Raw genomic sequence first — 22,388 nt, forward strand, 5'->3', positions numbered from 1 at the left:
TATGCTGGCCGTACATTTTAAATTCTTATTGTATTCCAGACAAATTTTGCTTTAGTGAAGAACAGTGAATCGAGCCCTGCATTTATAAAATTAAACACAAAAATGGAGGGGACAGAGGGCACCTTGTAAGAGATTATCAAAATTACTTGGGGAAAAAAATATTCCAAAAAACTCAGTACAAAGGAAAATTATTGGTACAATAAACAATTATTTTAAAAAAAAAATAAAAATAAAACCAGACTTCAACATTTTCAAATAACCATGAAATATTTATTTAAAATTGTTAACAGTACACATTATACATTAAATTCCATTGCAATTCACTCAATGTTGTCTAAACATATTAGTTTAACTGTTTTACTCAAACAATACTAAATACTGCATCTCTGCCGGGAGTACTTCACTCACTAAGGCAGGTGACTTTATGAATCAATGATCAAGCTAAACTAATAGTACAGAGTTCTGCTTTTCAGCCACTCTGGTTAACTCTGCAGAGTGTCAAATATATACTTTTTCAAAATTCAGTCAGTTATCCTACTTGAAATTGATAACTGGAGCAGTTAAATTTGGAATATTGAGGAGTGATGCAATAGAGGTATTCTCATTCAATAAGTTATGTGTTTCATATAGTTTATATGATAAATGCAGTATGAGCACAAATTATCAAGTGTTGCAAAACTGGGGTTGGGTTAACATAAGTGAAAAAAAATAGCACAGAAAAAAAATATATAGTAATGCTGCAACTGCAAAAAAAAAAAAAAAAGAAAACATGGATTTTAATTGTTCCGATTCTATTTTAATCGGATTTTAAACTGCAACATTTTAAAATAAAGAAAAAATTATATCTTAGAACCGATTTTCTAAATTATGCAAAACTAAATGAATTAATTGGGTGCTGTCATTATTTCTGTATATTATCTGTAGAATGACTGTTCAGAAGTATTCAGAAGATTTTTGATTATTTTGTTAAATATTTTAAAACTAGTAAAATGCAGCAAATGGATCTGCTTAAGGATCATATACAGCTGTGTCCAGCTTATTAGAAGCAATATGTAAATTAAAATCATATTTTCATTGTAATTTACTAACCTAAAAAAAACTCATCCCAACATGAAGAGAAAAAAAAAAAAACGAAACACCAAATTGTTGTTTAAAAATGAAATTGCAATATTTAGCCAAATGCTACAGTGGTGTTTGAGATTTTTCCAACTGTGCTTCTTTTGCCTACATTTTGCAATTCAGTTTTCTATTCACTTCATTTCAGTGTTTTGTGAATAAACAATATATACACACACACATATTCTTCATTCACAGCTCTGGAGATTCAAATTATGTTCTGCAAATATTAAGTACAATAAATACGTCAATGCTTTAAATTATTTTGTATGTGAGATTACAAGTTACGATTAATAAATAGAGGCCCAATTCTGCAATCACTGATGGCCTTTGTGAAATCAACCATTAGGGTTCAACAAAACAAACAAAATAAACAATCAAACAAAAAATGTACATTCATCATCTGTGTGATCCATTTTAAATAGAGAAGGGATGAGCTGCTATTAATCATATCTCAGCAAGTATTTAAAGTGAAGCTTTCTTCCACAAGACACGTGGATGACAAGATTCCCATCAGGTAGGTATAGATTTATCTATAAGGAGTCAAATCTGTTTAAGAGATTAGCATTATTACAGTTCTACATCTATAAGCATCAGGGGAATAATTTGATCTGGATACCAGTAGTTCAATTCATTAAATTAAACTAATTATTTGGGGCAATTTGCATGTTGATTAGGTAAGTTGTAATGCAGATCATTAGGAAAGATACTTGAGTCATACTGGGAAACAGAAAATCAAATATTAAAAATACAAATATATGCTAAAATATACACTTGTCTATCTCAATAAAACAAGTGCAGTTTTCAGTCCGGTACATTAGTAGTGTCTACAAACTGCAGTTAGATTTTAAGTTAAGCTTTCACATTGTTCTGATCTACCTTCTCCAGATCCCTGGTGTTATCCTTGTGTTGTGTCTTGAGTAGAGTCATTTGCAGTGCACAACACAGTGCTGTTCGTGTATTGCAAGTAGCCCTGGACAACTCTTTGATGGAGGAAGCAAGCACGAAGATACCTATGGAGAGAGGAATTGATGGAAAATAATATTAAGTGGAAGCACAAAATTGCCTTTTGATACTGTTTAACACACACTCAAACTTTGTGACATTGTCCTTTTCTGGTACTCATCTTACCTCTCCCACGGTTACTTTAGTATCTACTTTTTCTGGCCCCTTCTCCCCGCTACCGGTTTCAGCTTGAATCCCCCAAGACTCTGTTTTTGGTACCTTCTTTGTACTTCCATGATACTGACTCTCTTGAAAACCTTATTACATTTGTTTGGATTTGAGTAAAACAGCCTCAATGCAACATTGCAATTCAGTTTATTTTAATTCTACCTGCAGGTCATTGGAATCATAGAAACATAGAATGTGACGGCAGATAAGAACCATTCGGCCCATCTAGTCTGCCCAGTTTTCTAAATACTTTCATTAGTCCCTGGCCTTATCTTATAGTTAGGATAGCCTTATGCCTATCCCACGCATGCTTAAACTCCTTTACTGTGTTAACCTCTACCACTTCAGCTGGAAGGCTATTCCATGCATCCACTACCCTCTCAGTAAAGTAATACTTCCTGATATTATTTTTAAACCTTTGCCCCTCTAATTTAAGACTATGTCCTCTTGTTGTGGTAGTTTTTCTTCTTTTAAATATAGTCTCCTCCTTTACTGTGTTGATTCCCCTTATGTATTTAAATGTTTCTATCATATCCCCCCTGTCTCGTCTTTCCTTCAAGCTATACATGTTAAGATCCTTTAACCTTTCCTGGTAAGTTTTATCCTGCAATCCATGAACCAGTTTAGTAGCCCTTCTTTGAACTCTCTCTAAGGTATCAATATCCTTCATAAGATATGGTCTCCAGTACTGTGTACAGTACTCCAAGTGAGGTCTCACCAGTGTTCTGTACAATGGCATGAGCACTTCCCTCTTTCTACTGCTAATACCTCTCCCTATACAACCAAGCATTCTGCTAGCATTTCCTGCTGCTCTATTACATTGTCTGCCTACCTTTAAGTCATCAGAAATAATCACCCCTAAATCCCTTTCCTCAGATGTTGAGGTTAGGACTCTATCAAATATTCTGTACTCTGCCCTTGGGTTTTTACGTCCAAGATGCATTATCTTGCACTTATCCACATTAAATGTCAGTTGCCACAACTCTGACCATTTTTCTAGTTTACCTAAATCATTTTCCATTTGGCTTATCCCTCCTGGAACATCAACTCCTGGAATCCTGCAAGCTAATTGACTTGGGGGTTAATTTTTAGTTTAAATGAAGTGTACCTCCTTTGGGAGGAATGTGTCTTAGTCCAACAAGGTGCTAAAATCAAAGATCTAAATTACAGCAGCTCTAAACACTTGTGTTGAAATATCCTCTTGTCTATACCCAGGAAAAGTCTATAAAGTGGTATAAGTGGAAGCCAATACCTATAAGTGGAGCGCTGAGATATATAAGGGGGTAAACTTACCCCATGTGGTATAACAAGCGTGGTTGGTAATATTTGTAAAAGAGATAAGAAACACAATATAGTGCAGATGGTACATGAAAATAAAATGAAATGGTGGTGAAAAAGGAACACTCACACTTAAAGGAGCCTGTGCAGGGCTTGAGTCCTGCAGGAACACACGGGAACGGCGTTCCTGCACTTTTTCCAAAGCAGGAACGCCGTTCCCGTTACCAGTCCTGCAGGACTTGCCCTGCTACCTGCACACAGGGACCCATCACACGCTGTGTTCCTCTCCAGCACTAACTCTCGCGAGACCCGCGGCTGTAAGAGCGTTGCCACGGGTTACCATGGCAACGCTCCGCACAAGCAAGTCTCGCGAGAGTTAGTGCTGGAGACGAACACAGCGTGTGATGGGTCCCTGTGTGCAGCGTCTGCTTCCCTCCACCGGACCACCAGGCGATCTCCCCCCTCCCTGACAAGGTAAGAAGCAGGGAGGGGGGAATAAAATAAAAAAAACCTAAACACATACAGTTTAAAAAAACAAATGCTTCCCCCCATCATCCAGCACACACACACACACACACACACACATCCACCATCCAGCACACACACACCCACACACACACCATCCAGCACACACACACACACACATATCATCCAGCACACACACACACACACACCATCCAGCACACACACACACACACATATCATCCAGCACACACACACACACACACATATCATCCAGCACACACACACACACACACATATCATCCAGCACACACACACACACACACATATCATCCAGCACACACACACACACACACACACATATCATCCAGCACACACACACACACACACACATATCATCCAGCACACACACACACACACACACACACACATATCATCCAGCACACACACACACACACACACACACACATATCATCCAGCACACACACACACACACACACACACACACACACACACACATCATCCAGCACACACACACACACACATCATCCAGCACACACACACACACACACATATCATCCAGCGCACACACACACACACACACATATCATCCAGCACACACACACACACACACACACATATCATCCAGCACACACACACACACACACATATCATCCAGCACACACACACACACACATATCATCCAGCGCACACACACACACACACACACACACACACATATCATCCAGCGCACACACACACACACACACATATCATCCAGCGCACGCACACACACACACCATCCAGCGCACACACACACACACCATCCAGCGCGCGCACACACACATCATCCATCACACACACACTACATTCATTATACACACTCTGCACTCACTACAAACCCACTATATTCATTATACACACTCTGCACTCACTACAAACACACTACATTCACTATACACACTTTGCACTCACTACACACTACATTCATTATACACACTGCACTCACTACATTCATTATACACATTCTGCACTCACTACAAACACACTACATTTATTATACACACTGCACTCACTACAAACACTTCATTATACACACTCTGCTCTCACCACAAACACACTACATTTACTATACACAATCTGCACTCACTACAAACACACTGCATTCATTATACACACACTGCACTCATAACAAACACACTGCATTCATTATACACACACTGCACTCACAACAAACACTACATTCATTATACACACACTGCACTCACAACAAACACACTACATTCACTATACACACTGCACTCACAACAAACACACTACATTCATTATACACACACTGCACTCACAACAAACACACTACATTCATTATACACACACTGCACTCACAACAAACACACTACATTCACTATACACTTTGCACTCACTACACACTACATTCATTATACACATTCTGCACTCACTACAAACACGTCATTATACACACTCTGCTCTCACCACAAACACACTACATTTACTATACACAATCTGCACTCACTACAAACACTGCATTCATTATACACACACTGCACTCACAACAAACACACTACATTCATTATACACACACTACACTCACAACAAACACACTACATTCATTATACACACACTACATTCATTATACACACACTGCACTCACAACAAACACACTACATTCATTATACACACACTGCACTCACAACAAACACACTACATTCATTATACACACACTGCACTCACAACAAACACACTACATTCATTATACACACTGCACTCACTACACACACTACATTCATTATACACATTCTGCACTCACTACAAACACACTACATTTATTATACACACTGCACTCACTACAAACACACTACATTTATTATACACACTGCACTCACTACAAACACTTCATTATACACACTCTGCTCTCACCACACACTACATTCACTATACACACTGCACTCACTACACACTACATTCATTATACACACTGCACTCACTACACACACTACATTCATTATACACATTCTGCACTCACTACAAACACACTACATTTATTATACACACTGCACTCACTACAAACACTTCATTATACACACTCTGCTCTCACCACAAACACACTACATTTACTATACACAATCTGCACTCACTACAAACACACTGCATTCATTATACACACACTGCACTCACAACAAACACACTACATTCATTATACACACACTGCACTCACAACAAACACACTACATTCATTATACACACTATGCACTCACTACAAACACACTAAATTTATTATGCACACTGCACTCACTACAAACACACTACATTCATTATCCATACTCTGCATTCACTACAAACACACTACATTCATTATACACACCCTGCACTGCACTATATGCATAGGAGTGTAATTTAATTTACCCCCCCTTAAAAAAAAATAAAAAAATGACACTCCTATGCATATAGTGCAGTCCAGGAGTCTTGGGTGAGTTCCCACACTTTTTTCCCCAGGACTTGACCCCTGAGCCTGTGTGTATGTACACGGTCTCCGTAATCAAGCTTGGATTCTTTTCTTTTTTTTTTTTTTTTTTTTTTTTTAATTCTTTATTTTTGTAGTGCATAAGCTGATAACAGGTTTTTGCGAGGTACCCCAAAGGCATTCCTCCAACGCATAAAAGACATTTGAAACATATAGGTACATGCAAAATCAAGCACAATTTTTATATTTAGAGACAGTTTAGGTTGTTAAAAGTAGGTGATACTTTGCTAGATACCCTACTCATTTTAAAGTAGAAGAAAACGTGCCCGTTTTTATGGTATATTATATCATGCTAGACAGCTTTTCTTTGTCGTTAAAAAGAAAACAATATAGAAATATAGGATGTAACATGTTAGATAATTTGCACCTTTTAAAAGTAGAATGTGATATGCTAGGCAATTCGCACATTTTTAGGGTGGGATATAATATTGTTACAAATCGTTATTTGTAACTGGCCCTTTAAATGGAACATTGCCCTGCTTCCCTGGATTGTGGAGGAGCCTAATGGCCAGCCTCCTGCCTCATGACTATGGCCCCTGGAAGATTGTGCCCCTGAAAATGTATTAACTTTTATTGGGTGTGTATGGCCCTTTAAGAACCGTCTGGGGACATATTGTGACTTTGCTGAACAATGTCCCTTTAAGACTATGTCCCCAGACCTTTAAAATAACTTGTTCCTGGCTTTCCCCTACTTGGTTCAGTAAATAGGGCTTACTGAACCAAGTACCACACAGGCGGACCACCCAGAAGTTGAAGTGTGCAGGCAATTTACCTCCCAGGCTGTGAGGTTACTGCAGGTTAATTGCCGAGCGCTGGGTGGCCGCCATTCGGCAGCCGAACACGTGGCGGCGGCCATTTTGGTCATTCTAATGCGGTCAGCGGTGTATGCTAAAGATTCTGTGGAACTAAAATCGGCTACACATTCTGCCGAACACCGCTGACCCTTACCTTCTCCCATACGGAACTTGCAGCTCCAGAGACTAAGTCCCGTTCGAAATGGGACTTAGTCGTTTTTTCGCATGAAATTGACCGACCGCACAGCCCAAATCTATGGAACTGTTTTGGGCAGGAAATTGTGCTTGCGGTCGGTCATAAAGGACTTCCAGCTAACTTTTGATCCACTGGAGGGATTTAGCTGATTTTTGGAAGGGTTTATGTTTGATGTATGCTGATTCTGAATATGCAACTTCAATATTATTTATTGAAATTGGATGTATGGTTTTAAAGTTACAGTGTGTGTGTAAAAACTATTCTTATTGTATGTAATAATTGGTTTAACTGTTTATCTGAGGGGAGGGAATGTGGGGGCTGCACCAGATGTGTGATTGGTGATTTTATGCCTCCCCCTGGGAGTGTCCTATTTGCATGTAACCTCAATAAAAGCCAGGCTGGGTGTTCCAGCATCTCAGACCTCTTCTGACCCTCTAACTTGCAGCCTTGACTCATGTTTGTAGGGGACAGCTATAATCACTACAGGGATTGCTATGCTCGTCATACTCCCTTAGCTGTTGAGCTCTTGTAAGAGCTCTTGTTCCTGATCCTGCTTCGCTCTACAGAAGGGAGAGGTTCACCTATTGGAACCTGGAGCCTGGTCGTAGGTCCAGGGCGCAGAGCAGATGGCGAGATACCAGCCCAGCAGCGGTGGTTCGTGGAGTTCGCAGTGCTTATGGTGGCTACGGTGCTGATGGTCCTTTGGAAAGCGCTAGGAGCATCCTTTCTACGGTCCAACTTCCAGCCAGCCTGGAGGCAATCGTAACAAATATGTTAGACTACTTGCACATTTTCCTGTTGTTTGTCTTGTGAAGTAAATAGGCACAATTGTATAAGCAGATAATGAGTTAACATTTCCGAGTCACCTTGCCTAAGTAGGTCAGAAACTAGTAATTAGGTGAGCTTATTACAACATTATATACGAGTACTGTTATGATATTCACCAGGAGTATCAATCCTAGGATTTAGTCAGGCTAAGTAACTGGTGGGGAATAGAGATTAAATATAACAAAATGAATGTATGCATGCTGGTCAGGTCAAGATGGTTGCAAGCTATCGATTAGTAGATAAGGCTGGCTGTAATGCGAGCATGCTTGTGTCGTACCACAACCCAAGATGGCCATGCCGTAAAACTTAAAAAGCGTGACTTTCATAGGGTTGGTTGCCTATGTGATAAGAGCTCGTTAGAGGAAAAGATGTGAATGCCCCTGATCACCTTCTGTCATTACGGCAGCATTTATAGCAGGGTAACGTAGAGGCCAAATTAAAAAGTAAGGCATAATAAAAAAAGTGGGCCAGTGGGAACATTCAAACAGTAGGGGCCTAACTGCTATGACATGTGTGAGGCATCGCATCTTGTGGTTCCATCCACTGCGCAACATGGAACTCACGATTACTGCGGGTAAGTCCTGAATGTTCATCCAACGCCTGAAGCGTGGAGGGCATTGCTGGCGTGGTGGCACTCATCAGATCCCCTGGGCATAGTCTCTCTGCAATAGGGGCCAGCTCCATTTCTAGTCCGAAGTGTCTGCTGCCGCTCCGGTCCTTGCTTTGTGGCTGTGTCGGCAGGGAGCTGGGTCTGGGAAGAAGGCTGGATGAAGCCGTGTTAGTTGCCGCTTTCGTGGAGGACTCGCTTGTGTGTGGTCGCCAGCGGGCACCTGTGTTGCCGTCTGCTCCCAGTCTTCGTAGCTGTCGGGAGGCTGTATTGGGGTCACGTGGGGGATATCCCCCCCAGGCAGCGCCGAACTGCCGGGCGGATCCACTTCGCCGCCACTTTCACCGCTTGTCGGAAGGGCTGACTCTTGGCTTTACACCTCGCCCAAAGGTACTTGCAAAGCTGTTCAAAAAACACTATCGTGTGTTTGGGAGGTTTGTGCATCTTGCACCTCGTTCTGCGCTGCTTCTGCGCCGCCATTTTAGCTTGGACCTCAAGCTTGGATTCTTTTAAGGAAGCATCACACCTTCAATCCATGGAATATTGCATCTCAAAAACAAAAATCATGGAGAGAAGGGAACAAATGTGCAGTCTGTTTTAAGGTGATGTGGGATGTGAAATAAGTAAAATGCTCACCTTTCTAAGAGCCTAGTAATCCCGGTTCTGAGGTGTAATATTTGGGGGGGTGGCACTGGCCCTTTGTAGATTCAATAGGCTCCAGAGGACTTCTTAAAATATATTAAAATTTATTTAAACAGTTTAACATAGATATGGTAAATAAATAAAATCACAGAGCCAGTATTAATACACAGGCTCCTTTAAATGTGAGTGTTCCCTTTTTCACCACCATTTCATTTCATGTACCATCTGCACTAATTGTGTTTCTTATCTCTTTTACATATATTACCAACCACGCTTGTTATCATACCACGTGGGGTAAGTTTACCCTCTTATATATCTCAGCGCTCCACTTATAGGTATAGGCTTCCAATTATACAATTTTATAGACTTTTGTTTTGTACTTTAGTCTAACTTTTACTTCTCATACTATTCATCATTCTCATATATCCTCCATTTGCATGACTGCAACCCAATCCTCATCAGTTTAACTTAGTCCTACATTGCTCTGCTACAATGAATGCGAGCACCTGCTATATCTTCATTACTTGCCAATCCTAACATATGCCTCCTCAATTGACAATCATTACAATGGCTTCCCAAACTCTCAAGTATTATATTTAAAAAACCAAAACTAACCTACAGAACTCAACAACTATACATGAAATCACATTCTGTCCTGGATGGGAATGTAAAAGGAACATGCAGATGGGCAGTTGGGGATTTTTAGCAGTCAGGCATATGACTATGTTCTAAATGTTATTTTCCGTGACTGACTTTTTCCATTAGAGGTCTTTAAATAGTCTAATATTGAGCTATTCTATTGCTCCCCAGATATCATAGGTCGAATACGTTGACTACCTCTGTCATCTTGGTGACGAGATGCTCCTGGTCTCTGGCGGTTTGATGCATTGGTGATCTCGTCTTTGCGATGTGCTTGCACAATGTGAATTGTCTCCAGGTGGTGGTCCAGGGTTGTGGAAATGTACGCACTAAGAGGGGAGCTGTGGAAGCGCTCCATTTTACCAAACAGTGTTGCAACCTGTATTCAAAAGAATGCTTTATAGAAACAAATCATCACTGTATAGTGCCAAAAGTGTTAAACTGAAAAATGGCATGGTAATGTAACAACCAGGTTGACAAATTTAAACCTATTTAGTTTAGAAAAACGTCGCCTGAGAGGGGATATGATAATATTATACAAATATATTCGAGGCCAATACAAACCATTGTGTGGAAATCTATTCACAAACCGGACTTTACATAGGACACGAGGTCATGCGTTTAGACTAGAAGAAAGAAGATTTCGTCTAAGGCAAAGGAAAGGTTTTTTACTGTAAGAACAATCAGGATGTGGAATTCTCTGCCTGAAGAAGTGGTTTTATCAGAGTCCATACAGATGTTCAAACAGCTACTAGATGCATACTTGCAAAAACAGAATATTCAAGGATATAATCTTTCAATGTAGGGTAATAACTGCTTGATCCAAGGATAAATCTGACTGCCATTCTGGGGTCAAGAAGGATTTTTTTTCCTAGCTTGTTGCAAAATTGGATGTGCTTCAAACTGGGTTTTTTTGCCTTCTTTTGGATCAACAGCAAAAAAACTAATGTGAGGAAGGCTGAACTTGATGGACGCAAGTCTCTTTTCAGCTATGTAGCTATGTAACTATGTATGTAACCACAGGTAAGCTTATTTAAAACAAAAATGCTAAGCTTGAGTCTTATTTTGGTTATAATACTTCTCTATGTATATTAAAAACCACAGTAGTGATGTAATCCCTCAACCATATAGTAGAACAAGAATTTGTAGGAATAATAAGTAGCTGTTTCAGATTATGAACACTACTTAAAGGGACACTCCAGGCACCCAGACCACTTCTGCTCATTGGAGTGGTCTGGGTGCCAACTCCCACTACCCTTAACCCTGCAAGTGTAATTATTGCAGTTTTTTTATAAACTGCAATAATTACCTTGCAGGGTTAAGTCCTCCCCTAGTGGCTGTTTACTAGACAGCCACTAGAGGGAACTTCCTGGTCCCTAGCACAGGAAACCTGTGCTAGAGCGTCGCTGGACATCCTCACGCTGTGTGAGGACCTCCAGCGTCGCTCTATTCCCCATAGGGAAGCAATGAAATTCATTTTCAATGCTTTCCTATGGGGTGCGCCAATGCGCATGCGCGGCATTGCCGCGCATGCACATTGGGACTCCTCGGCCGGTGGCCAGGATCAGTCTCGCCCACCGGCCGACGGAGGAGCGGCAGGGGGAAGAACAGGCAGCGACGTGGGACATGTCGCTGCCTGAGGTAAGTGACTGAAGGGGTTTTCACCCCTTCAGTAACCGGGGATTGGGGGGTGGGAGGGAGAGGGACCCTCCAGTGCCAGGAAAACGGATCGTTTTCCTGGCACTGGAGTTTCCCTTTAACAAATGCCGATATAATAAAATATAACAAAGTAAGAGAAATGTAAGCAACATACATCTCTCTTGGGTTTACAACTATCTCAGCTGTTTTAACTTCCGTGATTGACTACATACTTTTTTTTATATGCTTCCTATTTTATACAAATTCTTGATCTAATTACAGGTGGTTGTTTTTTTGTTGTTTTTTTTCACCCAGAAAAAAGGGATGCTTTGGCAAATCTTCGCATAACAGGAAGAGAAATATAATGTTATATATAAAACCAATCATACATTTACAAAATAAAATAAATTAAAAAAAAAAGGAAACAGCCCTCTGATCTCACACACACTACAATTTGGCTAAGATATATACTAATGTAAAAAAAGTAAATAGTGAAAGTGAGAAAAATAAAAAATCAGCATCAAATAAATGTATCCTATTTACCCTGGCTTGTTCACGCAACTGGTCCACAATCAAACGATCGACTCTGGAAGGGTTAGTGCTGAGTCTTGGGATGGGAATGTTGTTTGAGCTGGACACTTTCTTCCCTGGATAATGCTTTACAAGAATCGATTCCGTCTGAAAGGAATACAAAATGTTCAATTAAGGATTTTAGGATGAGGATGCTCAGTTAAAAGGAACACTATACCATTAGGAATACAAGTATGTATTCCTAACGCTATAGAGCCCTAGTCACCTAAACGCTGACTCGTGCCCCTTCCGCGGTGAATAAATGGGTTAACCAACCATATGGTTAGCTTACCTTAATCCAGCGCCAGGCTCCCTCGGCACTGATGACCTCTCCTCCCCCACCGACGTCAGCTCCTAAGTGGAGCCAGATGCACATGCGCGCCCAGAGGCACGCACGCATTCAAACCCGCCAATAGGAAAGAATTACTCAATGCTTTCCTATGGGGATTTTTTTGACGCTGGAGGTCTGTGAGGATGTCCAGTGTCAAATAAGTGTGATTTACTCTATGTCAATCGCAGAAGCGCCTCTAGTGGTTGTCAGGGAGACCGCCACTAGAAGCTGGATTAACCCTGCATTGTAAACATAGCAGTTTTTCTGAAACTATGTTTTCAGCTGCAGTGATAAAACTAAGGGGACCTGGCACCCAGGCCATTTCATTGAGCTGAAGTGGTCTGGGTGCCTACAGTGGTCCTTTAAGGATTTTATTTTGACTTTTAACATTGTGTGTAGGTGTAGAATTTAACACAGCTTGGCTGCTCAGCCAGATAAATAATTGAAATTTCATTTTAAAAAATAATTTAGATGATTTTAAATAGGAAGCATACATTTGATGGCAGGCAGCTTTAGCTGTGCAGCCACTGTTAACAAGCTGCTGCTTGGAAAAAGCACTAAGGATCCGCACAGAAATTGTATGGAACATTGCACATTTTCCACGGCTGAATTTCCATTCACCAATGGCTTGTGGGAAAGTGGAATATTGAGCTTTGGATCCCAGCATTCCTAAATCTTTACAATGTATATTGACTTTTATTGTGTTTATTTACCCACAATGTAAACTTATTTTACCTTTTTCCTTTCTTTTTCCATTGCTCTCAACTGCTCATAACAATTCTCCAGCCAAATGTGGATTTCACTTTCAGGCATGCTTCTAGATTTAATCGGCCTCTGGCTGAGTACTGGTGTTATGCTACTAAAGGTGGATTCTCCATGAATCAAATCAGCGACATGGGGATACATTTGGCCAAGATCTTCATGAGTATATGTTTCATGACAATCCACGATGGGGAAGACAGGGTGCCCGAGGTTATGTGAAAAATGGGACTTGTAATTGGCAGAAGACACCTGGTTGCATTTGTTAGGCTGCATTTCCCCCATCATAAGTGTGTTTGAAAAGCATCCAGTCTTTGAGCAGGGAAGTCGGCTACTGTTCAGAATACCATCACCACTTTGTTGTGTATGACATTTATTGTTAACTGTATTCTCAATCAAATTTATATCATTTTTACATACACTCTCTAAATTCTTCTCAGTACTATACTGCATGTTTTGTTTTCCAGTGCTGTCTAATGATTTATAGTAACTTGGCATATTTTCACAAAATGCACTGAATTTTCTTTCTGCCATGGCGTTAAAAAGTCGATCATCAACATTCTTGCATGGTCCCCTTTGCATATTCTCTTTACCATTGAAACTATATTCAAAGACAGGAAACGCTGTATTACCATGACAGTACTTCTGGAAAGAAGTATCTGCAGATGCTAGTGACGAGGGACCTATAGAATAATTAGAATTCTGACAAGAGTTTTTGTTTGATGCGGATAAATTACCACTTGATGCCATGACTGTACTATTACCATAATATGTAAAAGAAGAATTATTCTCGGTGAGACCATTTATCCAGGGGGATCTGACCGAATTAGCACCTGGCACAGATGAGACAAAGTAAAACGGTTTGTAATCTGAATTTTGTGAATCTTGTTGGTGCAGTGTATGTTGGCTACCAGCAAGTCCAATGTTCCCTTCCAACATAGTGGATGCTTTCAGTCCATAGTCTGATTTGGTGCTGAAGTCAGATGTGAATGAAGAATCCTTTTGGCAAGCTCTGTCTAACAACATAGCCTTTTGAAATTTGTAATTCTGTTGCTCTGGCATGATACTATCTTGTTTTGGGCAGCTTGCTGCCACTTGAAATAACTTAGAGTAGCTGTTGGTATCCAAACCTGGCAGCATGTTGCCATTTGCTGCCTTTTTGTAATCTTGAAGGTTCAATGTGGAAAATTTACCTTGTTTTGTTTTATTAGAGTTTAAAAAGTCATACTGGCCAAGATCTGTGTCAGTGCTGTATCTATCAAACTGAGAAAGGTCTGCTCTCTTTTGTGAATTGTCCTTACTAGCTTCAGGAAGAGCTGCTGAAAATCTCGAGCCATTCTTGTCAAATGGGTATTCATGGAAAGCCAGTTCAGACTTATCATTGCAGGAGCTTGCATTATTAGTTATGCAAGAGTATAGCCATTGATCATCTTGCACTAAAACGCTCAGTCCATCATAGAACTCCTCCATTTTCTGTGTCTCCGTGCTTGATATGTTCTCATAAAAATTATTTGGCAGAACAGTCATGTCTGCAGGTTTTTTAAGGTCTGGCTGGAAATCTTGATGCTCACATAGCCTGTTTCCATTCAAAGACCACACTGATTTCACAATCGAAGGTGAAACTCTACAAAAGAAGCATAGAATATTACAACAGAAAGAAACTTGCTACATCAAATTTTCTCAACTTAATGTTTTTAGGTAAAGGACCACAGTATCACTTTCACCCTGTAAGTACCCTTTTTTAATTTAAACACACTGAATAAATGAATTAATTTTAACTAAAAAAAACAAAGAAAAACTTGGAAATAAAATGTTTAACCTAGCTTAGCCCTTTTTAGTCTAAACTTTGCAAATTGGATTTCAAGTAACTATTAAGTGAATGGACCCCAAAGATGTTTCCATATGTTTATAAAAAAAAGAACAGAAGTTTGATCAAGATTGAAATCTCAAATAAAACAGCAGGCTCTCAAACCCCTCACACTTCTGGTTTATGATGTAAATGAATTTTAGGGAGGTGCAATATCACATGGTTACTCATGTCTTGTTAAAAGTAGGTTCAACTTTAACTGAATTTAACTGAATTAACTGAATTTTAACTGAATTAACTGAATAAATCAATACATTTCTTAAATCCCAAGTGGATCAATTAGTTTAGGCATAGATTAGCAGGACCAAATTTTCTAGTGAATTCCAGAATTGAGATGGTCTTCACAATTTGCAATCTGGGATACAGGTAGACCTAAGTGAATAACGTTAAATGTGTTATGTATATTTTAGGGATTTGAAAATCATATATTCAAATAAACAAAAATAGCACATTTGTAAAAGAAACAGCAGAGGATATATACATATACATCCATGCTGAATAATTATTACACTGCTGGAAACAGTGAAGCAAACCATGATTTTCAATACCATCCAGTTTGACCTAGCTACGTGCAGCATGGCTAATGGAAATGTAATTTGTTTTGTTTTGATTGGTACATTATATAGCTAATTATTTTTTTTTTTTTTTAAATGTGCAAAGTGTCCCTTTTAATTTGGGTAGTACAGCATAATTTGCATTATAACAGCAGTTCCAAACCTGTGGTATGCATACTCCCATGGGTACACAAAACAAAATTCCACAATGACAAAACTGACTTCCGCATCCACTTGGAAATGGAAGCCACCAGCCAATGAGGAGCATAGCATCCACACGTCATTCCTCTCCAGCCGCCAGCTAATAAGGAGCGCTATTGCCCCTCTCTAGGAGCCAACAAATGAAAGTCCAAAAGGCGGATGAGGACACTTAATGGATTCACCTCTCACTAAAATTCAGTAATGTTATATTAAATCAGTTTTTAGAGTTAAATGGGGAAACGTTCTAGTAGCCATTTGGTCACAAACACTGGCCAAAGTTAGCGTTAGTATTTGTTTGTGTGTGAAAAATGCAAAAAACCACCAATTTTGGCCCGTGTTTGTGACTAAGTGGCTACTAAAAAAGACTGGACATACCCCATTTGCAATACCTTGGGTTGTCTACTATTGCAAATGGTATGCCATCATAGGGGTAATTTTCATTCCTGGGCTACCATAGGGTCTCAAAGGCTATGTAACCAATCTGGCGAATTTTAATGTGAAAAAAATGAAACACAAGCCTTATATTTGACGCTGTAACTTTTGAAAACACCATAAAACCTGTACATGAGGGGTACTGTTGTACTCGGGAGACTTCGCTGAACACAAATATTTGTGTTTCAAAACAGTAAAAAGTATCACAGCAATAATATCGTCTGTGTAAGTGCTGTTTGTGCGTGAAAAATGCAAAAACCGTCACTTTTACTGGCGATATCATCGTTGTAATGCATTTTACTGTTTTGAAACACTAATATTTGTGTTCAGCAAAGTCTCCCGAGTAAAACAGTACCCCCCATGTACAGGTTTTATGGTGTCTTGGAAAGTTATAGGGTTAAATATAGTGCTAGCAAATTAAATTCCCTATACTTTCAGCTGTCAGGCAGGTCCCACTAATTGTAATTAATTAAGATACCCAATTATGTAAAAATATTACATAAATATATATGTAGAATTAATATATGTATATACATGTGTATAATTAATATATATATATATATATATATTATTTCGTTCTCCGTGTATTTTGATATAAATATATTAATATCAATACAGTTAGAACTAAATAACACATCTATATATTTTTAAAATTTGTAATTATTTTTTTAATTTAATTTTTTAACGTATTTACATTTTTTATATATATATATATATATATATAATATATATATATATATAATATCAGTATCAGTCTACGTGTAATTTGATATTAAAATATATATACACACACATATATATATATCAGTATCAGTCTACGTGTAATTTGATATTAAAATATATATATATACACACACATATATATTAATAGTAATATATATTAATAGTAAAATTTTATTTCCAGCCAGCAGCAGGACTACCTGTCATTACAGGCAGTCCCCCTGCTGGCAATGCAGAAGGCAGTTAACCGGCCATGTGATTGTGAGGTCCTCGCAAGGAGTCCCCCCAACCGCGATCGCTGGCGTTGGATTGCCGGCGACCGGGTAAGTAAAAAAAAAAATTACGCCCTGCGGCGTTTAGAGCCACTTAGAATAGGGCGTAATAGTACGCCCTCCGGTTTTAAGGGGTTAATTACAAACATTTCGCCAATATGAGGGGTACACTTTATGGAAACGCGCTGCCAGGGGGTATACAAGTGGGAAAAAGTTGGGAAGCACTGCATTTGGACTTCTGTTTTCCTTGCATATAAAATGCAAATACACATATGAAAAAACTTTTTATACCACCAATTGGATGTATTTTAAATGCCGTCCAAATATTTGGCGACAGTTTTTCCACCAGAAAAGTGTTGTGAGTCACTTATGTTTGCCACTCTAAATTTGGTGGTCTTTTGTTCAGTGGATATTTCTGCAAAAAAAAAAAAACGTAGGCAGAGAAATACTGACCCTCTTTAGACCACTTTTCAACAATTAAAAAAATTAGAGACAAAAAAAATAAAAGGCAAATTTTAAAAGACTGATAATTCTCCCCCTCGATGGGGGAATGTGAATGTGTTTAAAATAATTAATGATTTCCACATGCTTGCAGAGGGATTTTCAATTTGCATTGAATCAGAGCAGCCTAGGGTCAGTGGTTACTGGAACAAAAGGATCTGCCCCAACATCAGCTGATTTGTCAATCCTATAAACTACAGACTGAACCAGCACTTGGATTGGTTGAGAGGTCTTCGTATTTCATGGTTACATAATTGCAAAAGATCCTTGGTATTCTTTTACAGCCAGGCGATTAACCCCTTAAGGACACATGACATGTGTGACATGTCATGATTCCCTTTTATTCCAGAAGTTTGGTCCTTAAGGGGTTAACGGGCATTTTTTTAATCTTCTTAATACATTTTTTGTTTTAATCTTCTTATTGCACTATGGTGGGATTCTATGAGTGCTCCTTTAAAAGATCTGTTTGTTAAGACCCAAACGACTATTTCACACATTTAACTCTCTTCTTCGCCCTGCTGTACCTCCTCCACCTACTAACTTGACTGCCTCAGACTTTGCAACTCACTTCACTGACAAGATCTCTACAGTCAGAGAAGAGATCTCATCTTTCTCCTCCCCCTTGCAATACTTCCCCTAACTTCACTCCCTCTGCTGTTCTATGTTCATTCGCACCCGCTACATTGGAAGAGGTTTCTGCTCTGCTCCAGTCCTCCCGCCCCACCACCTGCTCCCTAGATCCAATTCCCTCGCATCTCATCCGTACTCTGTCTTCTTCTCTTTCTCCACCTCTCACTAAAATTCTCAATCTCTCTCTCTCCTCTGGTATATTTCCATCGCCCTTCAAACATGCAACTGTAACCCCAATTCTAAAGAAGCCCAATCTTGACCCTAACTCCCCATCCAACTATCGTCCTAGCTCGCCACTGCCTTTTGCATCCAAGATCCTTGAAAGAATTGTGTATACGAGATTGACAGACTTCCTCGAATCAAACTCTCTGCTAGACCCGCTTCAGTCTGGTTTCCGCGCTAAGCACTCTGTGGAAACGGCACTGACCAAAGTATCCAATGATCTACTCGCTGCAAAATCTCGTGTTCACTACTTTATCCTAATTCTCCTTGACCTGTCTGCGGCTTTTGACACTGTTGATCATCAACAGCTTCTTCTCATCCTTAGCAATATCGGTCTACAAGATATTGCTCTCTCCTGGTGCTCCTCCTACCTCTCCCAGCGCTCTTTCAGCGTTTCTTTCGCTGGCTCTGCTTCTTCTCCCCAACTTCTCTCTGTTGGTGTCCCTCAAGGTTCAGTCCTTGGTCCCCTACTGTTCTCCATCTATACTGCCTCCCTTGGTAAACTCATTAGCTCCTTTGGCTACCAATATCATTTCTACGCAGATGACACGCAAATCTACCTGTCCTCTCCTGATCTCTCCCCATCCCTCTTGACTAGTGTCTCTGACTGCCTCTCTGCTGTTTCTAACTGGATGGCTGCCCACTTCCTTAAACTAAACTTGACCAAAACTGAAATTCTGGTCTTTCCTCCCTCAAGTGTTGTTACTCCTGTGTCTGTCTCCCTCCAAGTCAATGGTGCTACCATCAGCTCCACCACGCAGGCTCGCTGCCTAGGTGTTCTCTTTGACTCCGACCTCTCCTCAAGCCTCATGTTCACTCTATCGCCAAATCCTGTCATTTCCGTCTCAAAAACATTGCGCACATCCGCCCCTACTTAACGCCAGATGCGACTAAGGTGTTGGTCCATTCCACTGTACTTTCTCGCCTTGACTACTGTAATCCGCTTCTCAGTGGTCTTATGTGCTCCCAACTCGCGCCGTTACAGTCCATAATGTATGCGGCGGCGAGGCTCATCTTCCTGTCCGCCCGCACCTCCCATGCCTCACCCTTCTGTCAGTCCCTACATTGGCTTCCTATAAAATATAGAGCTCAATTTAAAATTCTGGTTCTTGCTTTCAAATGTCTACATAATGCTGCTCCCACCGATCTATCCTCCCTTATACACAAGTATGTCTCGTCTAGGCCCTTACGATCTGCTGAAGACTTACGTCTATCTTCTGTCCGTACTCCCACCTCTGATGCTCGCCTTCAAGACTTCTCGAGGGCTGCACCGTTCCTGTGGAACTCGCTTCCCTCCTCCGTTAGATGCTCACCCCCAGTCTCCACTCCTTCAAAAAATCATTAAAAACCCACTTCTTCATAAAAGCGTATCAATTAAACTCTTAATAGTTCCCAACTGATTCCTCTTCTGCAACTGTCACTAGTCTAATACTATCCTTACCTTTTGTGTCATTTTACCCCACTCCCTCTAGCATGTAAGCTCATTGAGCAGGGCCCTCAACCCCTCTGTTCCTGTGTGTCCAACTTGTCTGGTTACAACTACATGTCTGTTCGTCCACCCATTGTAAAGCGCTGCGGAATTTGACGGTGCTCTATAAATAATATAATAATAATTGCTGTGTCTAATCATAAGCATATGTCAAAAACTTTCATGAAATATCTCTGAAAATGGTCAGTAAAAATACCAGGATCGATGTATCAAGAGCAAAACACAACTGTAGTACAAGTCACACCTCACTGATCAGGTTCACAGCTCACACGAAAAAAATGACCTTGTCTTTTGGTACTGCTTATCCATGCGCATGATGTAAATAATGCAAGATTTAAAGATAATCAAGCGTACAGTGTAATTGTCATTTATTAACTGCTTAAGCCCTTAAGGACCAAGGCTCTTTTGAGATACAACTTTGTGACAAAGACAGTTTTGGCACTTTTGCCACACTTTGAATCTACCACAAATGTACCAATTTTTGTTTAAATGCACCCATACATTATATAAAATATGCATATATTACAATGTTAAACCAAAATCTGCACACCAGTCAAGCCATGACTTGCTTTTCCTACAGAAATCCCAAATCTGTAGTGTTACTACCGCAAAGCATTCTGGGTGGGCATATGCAAATTAGTTTAACAAAGAATCACTTTTTTGCCTCATTCCATTTTAAACATGGATTCCTTTGAATGTGTTTGCTGTATACAACAGCTTTGAAACACAACCCAACATTTTTTTAAATGGAGGAATGGGATGTTGTTTTCATAATATGTAGGCCTAACACAGAAATAAATTTTAATAAAATACTAAATAATGCATTAAAAAAAACAAAAAAAAAAACCTCCGTTTTCCACTTACACATTTCTACACACCAATTCAAAATATCTAATTAGTCCTGATTGTTAAAATGCCCAATTTGTCTAGGATTTAAAAAAATTGTTAGACATATAATAAATATTGCAAGGCGTGAATTTTACAGATAAAGTTTTGCAAAATTTGTCATGCTGAGATTAAAACTTTTACAGTAGTCATAGAATCCAAACCCCTTTAATTACATTATAAAATTACTCATTTAGAGTGTTGCACATAGTTTATCTGCCAGTCTCGGGCCACCACGTGACAGAGAGAATGCTCAGTTATCCAAAGATTAAGCTGGGGGAAGGCTGCTGGCAGGCTGAGGAATGTTGCAGCTGAGCTATGTGCAGAGCTCACTTTGTACAAGGCACATAGGGTAATGGTCAGTCTAAATCCACTAAAGTGATTATAGGGTCAGGAGATCCCTGCCATCAGCTTTTGGTTCAGTCTTAAAACCTTTTTAAACTCTGTTTATGCCAAAATAAGAGGTTTTTTTTTTAGTGTTCTCTTATTTTCAGTGCGTTTATTAAAAGAACACTTCAAGCACTATACTCCCTGCAGTTTATTGTAGCAGTTCTAGTGCTGCAATTGTGCCCTTTAAAATTTAAGATTCGGGGGCTTCCGGTTGACGGATCGAGGTGAACAGTCGCACATCTCAGGAGCTCCGTGCTGAAACCGAAAAACCACACTTAAATCGACAAAAAAACTTACCACTGCTGACCGCAGCCTGCACGCAGGTATCCCACACGACAAATGGGACGCAAACACAGAAAGAAGGCGACAGAAATGACAGCCCCGGGACTCACAATCTGGGAGATGTGGAGGCGAGCACGCGGCCCGAGCGAAGCCAATATGGCGGCGCTACACGGACTTCTCGGACGAATATTCCGATGAAGCAGAAGAAGATTACTCCCTAACTCCTGACCCGAAGCCAAAGCTAACCCCAAGCACTGCAAGGAAGGACCCTGATGCCGAGCTCGTGACCACTGGGGTGCTAAAAGCCCTGCTGGCGGATCTACAACATAATATCCTCACTGATACCGCGGCCTTAAGGGGCGAACTAC

The 22,388-nt window shown here is 40.0% G+C and overlaps 1 protein-coding gene and 1 long non-coding RNA gene across 2 annotated transcripts in view; both read right to left on the reverse strand.

Annotated features, from left to right (window-relative positions):
• LOC134614992 (uncharacterized) overlaps window positions 1–22,388 on the reverse strand; it is a 420,807-nt gene that overhangs the window by 113,949 nt on the left and 284,470 nt on the right. The gene's annotated exons all lie outside the window — the stretch shown is intronic.
• MEIOC (meiosis specific with coiled-coil domain) overlaps window positions 1,141–22,388 on the reverse strand; it is a 57,036-nt gene continuing 35,788 nt past the window's right edge. Inside the window, exons 5-8 of the mRNA XM_063459728.1 lie at window positions 13,552–15,199; window positions 12,459–12,593; window positions 10,476–10,656; window positions 1,141–2,129 (exon numbers count right to left, since the gene is read on the reverse strand). Coding sequence (XP_063315798.1) covers window positions 1,969–2,129; window positions 10,476–10,656; window positions 12,459–12,593; window positions 13,552–15,199 — 2,125 coding nt within the window. The 3' untranslated portion in view covers window positions 1,141–1,968. The remainder of the gene's footprint in view (window positions 2,130–10,475; window positions 10,657–12,458; window positions 12,594–13,551; window positions 15,200–22,388) is intronic.

Source organism: Pelobates fuscus, chromosome 6 (genome assembly GCF_036172605.1).
Source record: "Pelobates fuscus isolate aPelFus1 chromosome 6, aPelFus1.pri, whole genome shotgun sequence".
Classification (NCBI taxonomy): domain Eukaryota; kingdom Metazoa; phylum Chordata; class Amphibia; order Anura; family Pelobatidae; genus Pelobates; species Pelobates fuscus.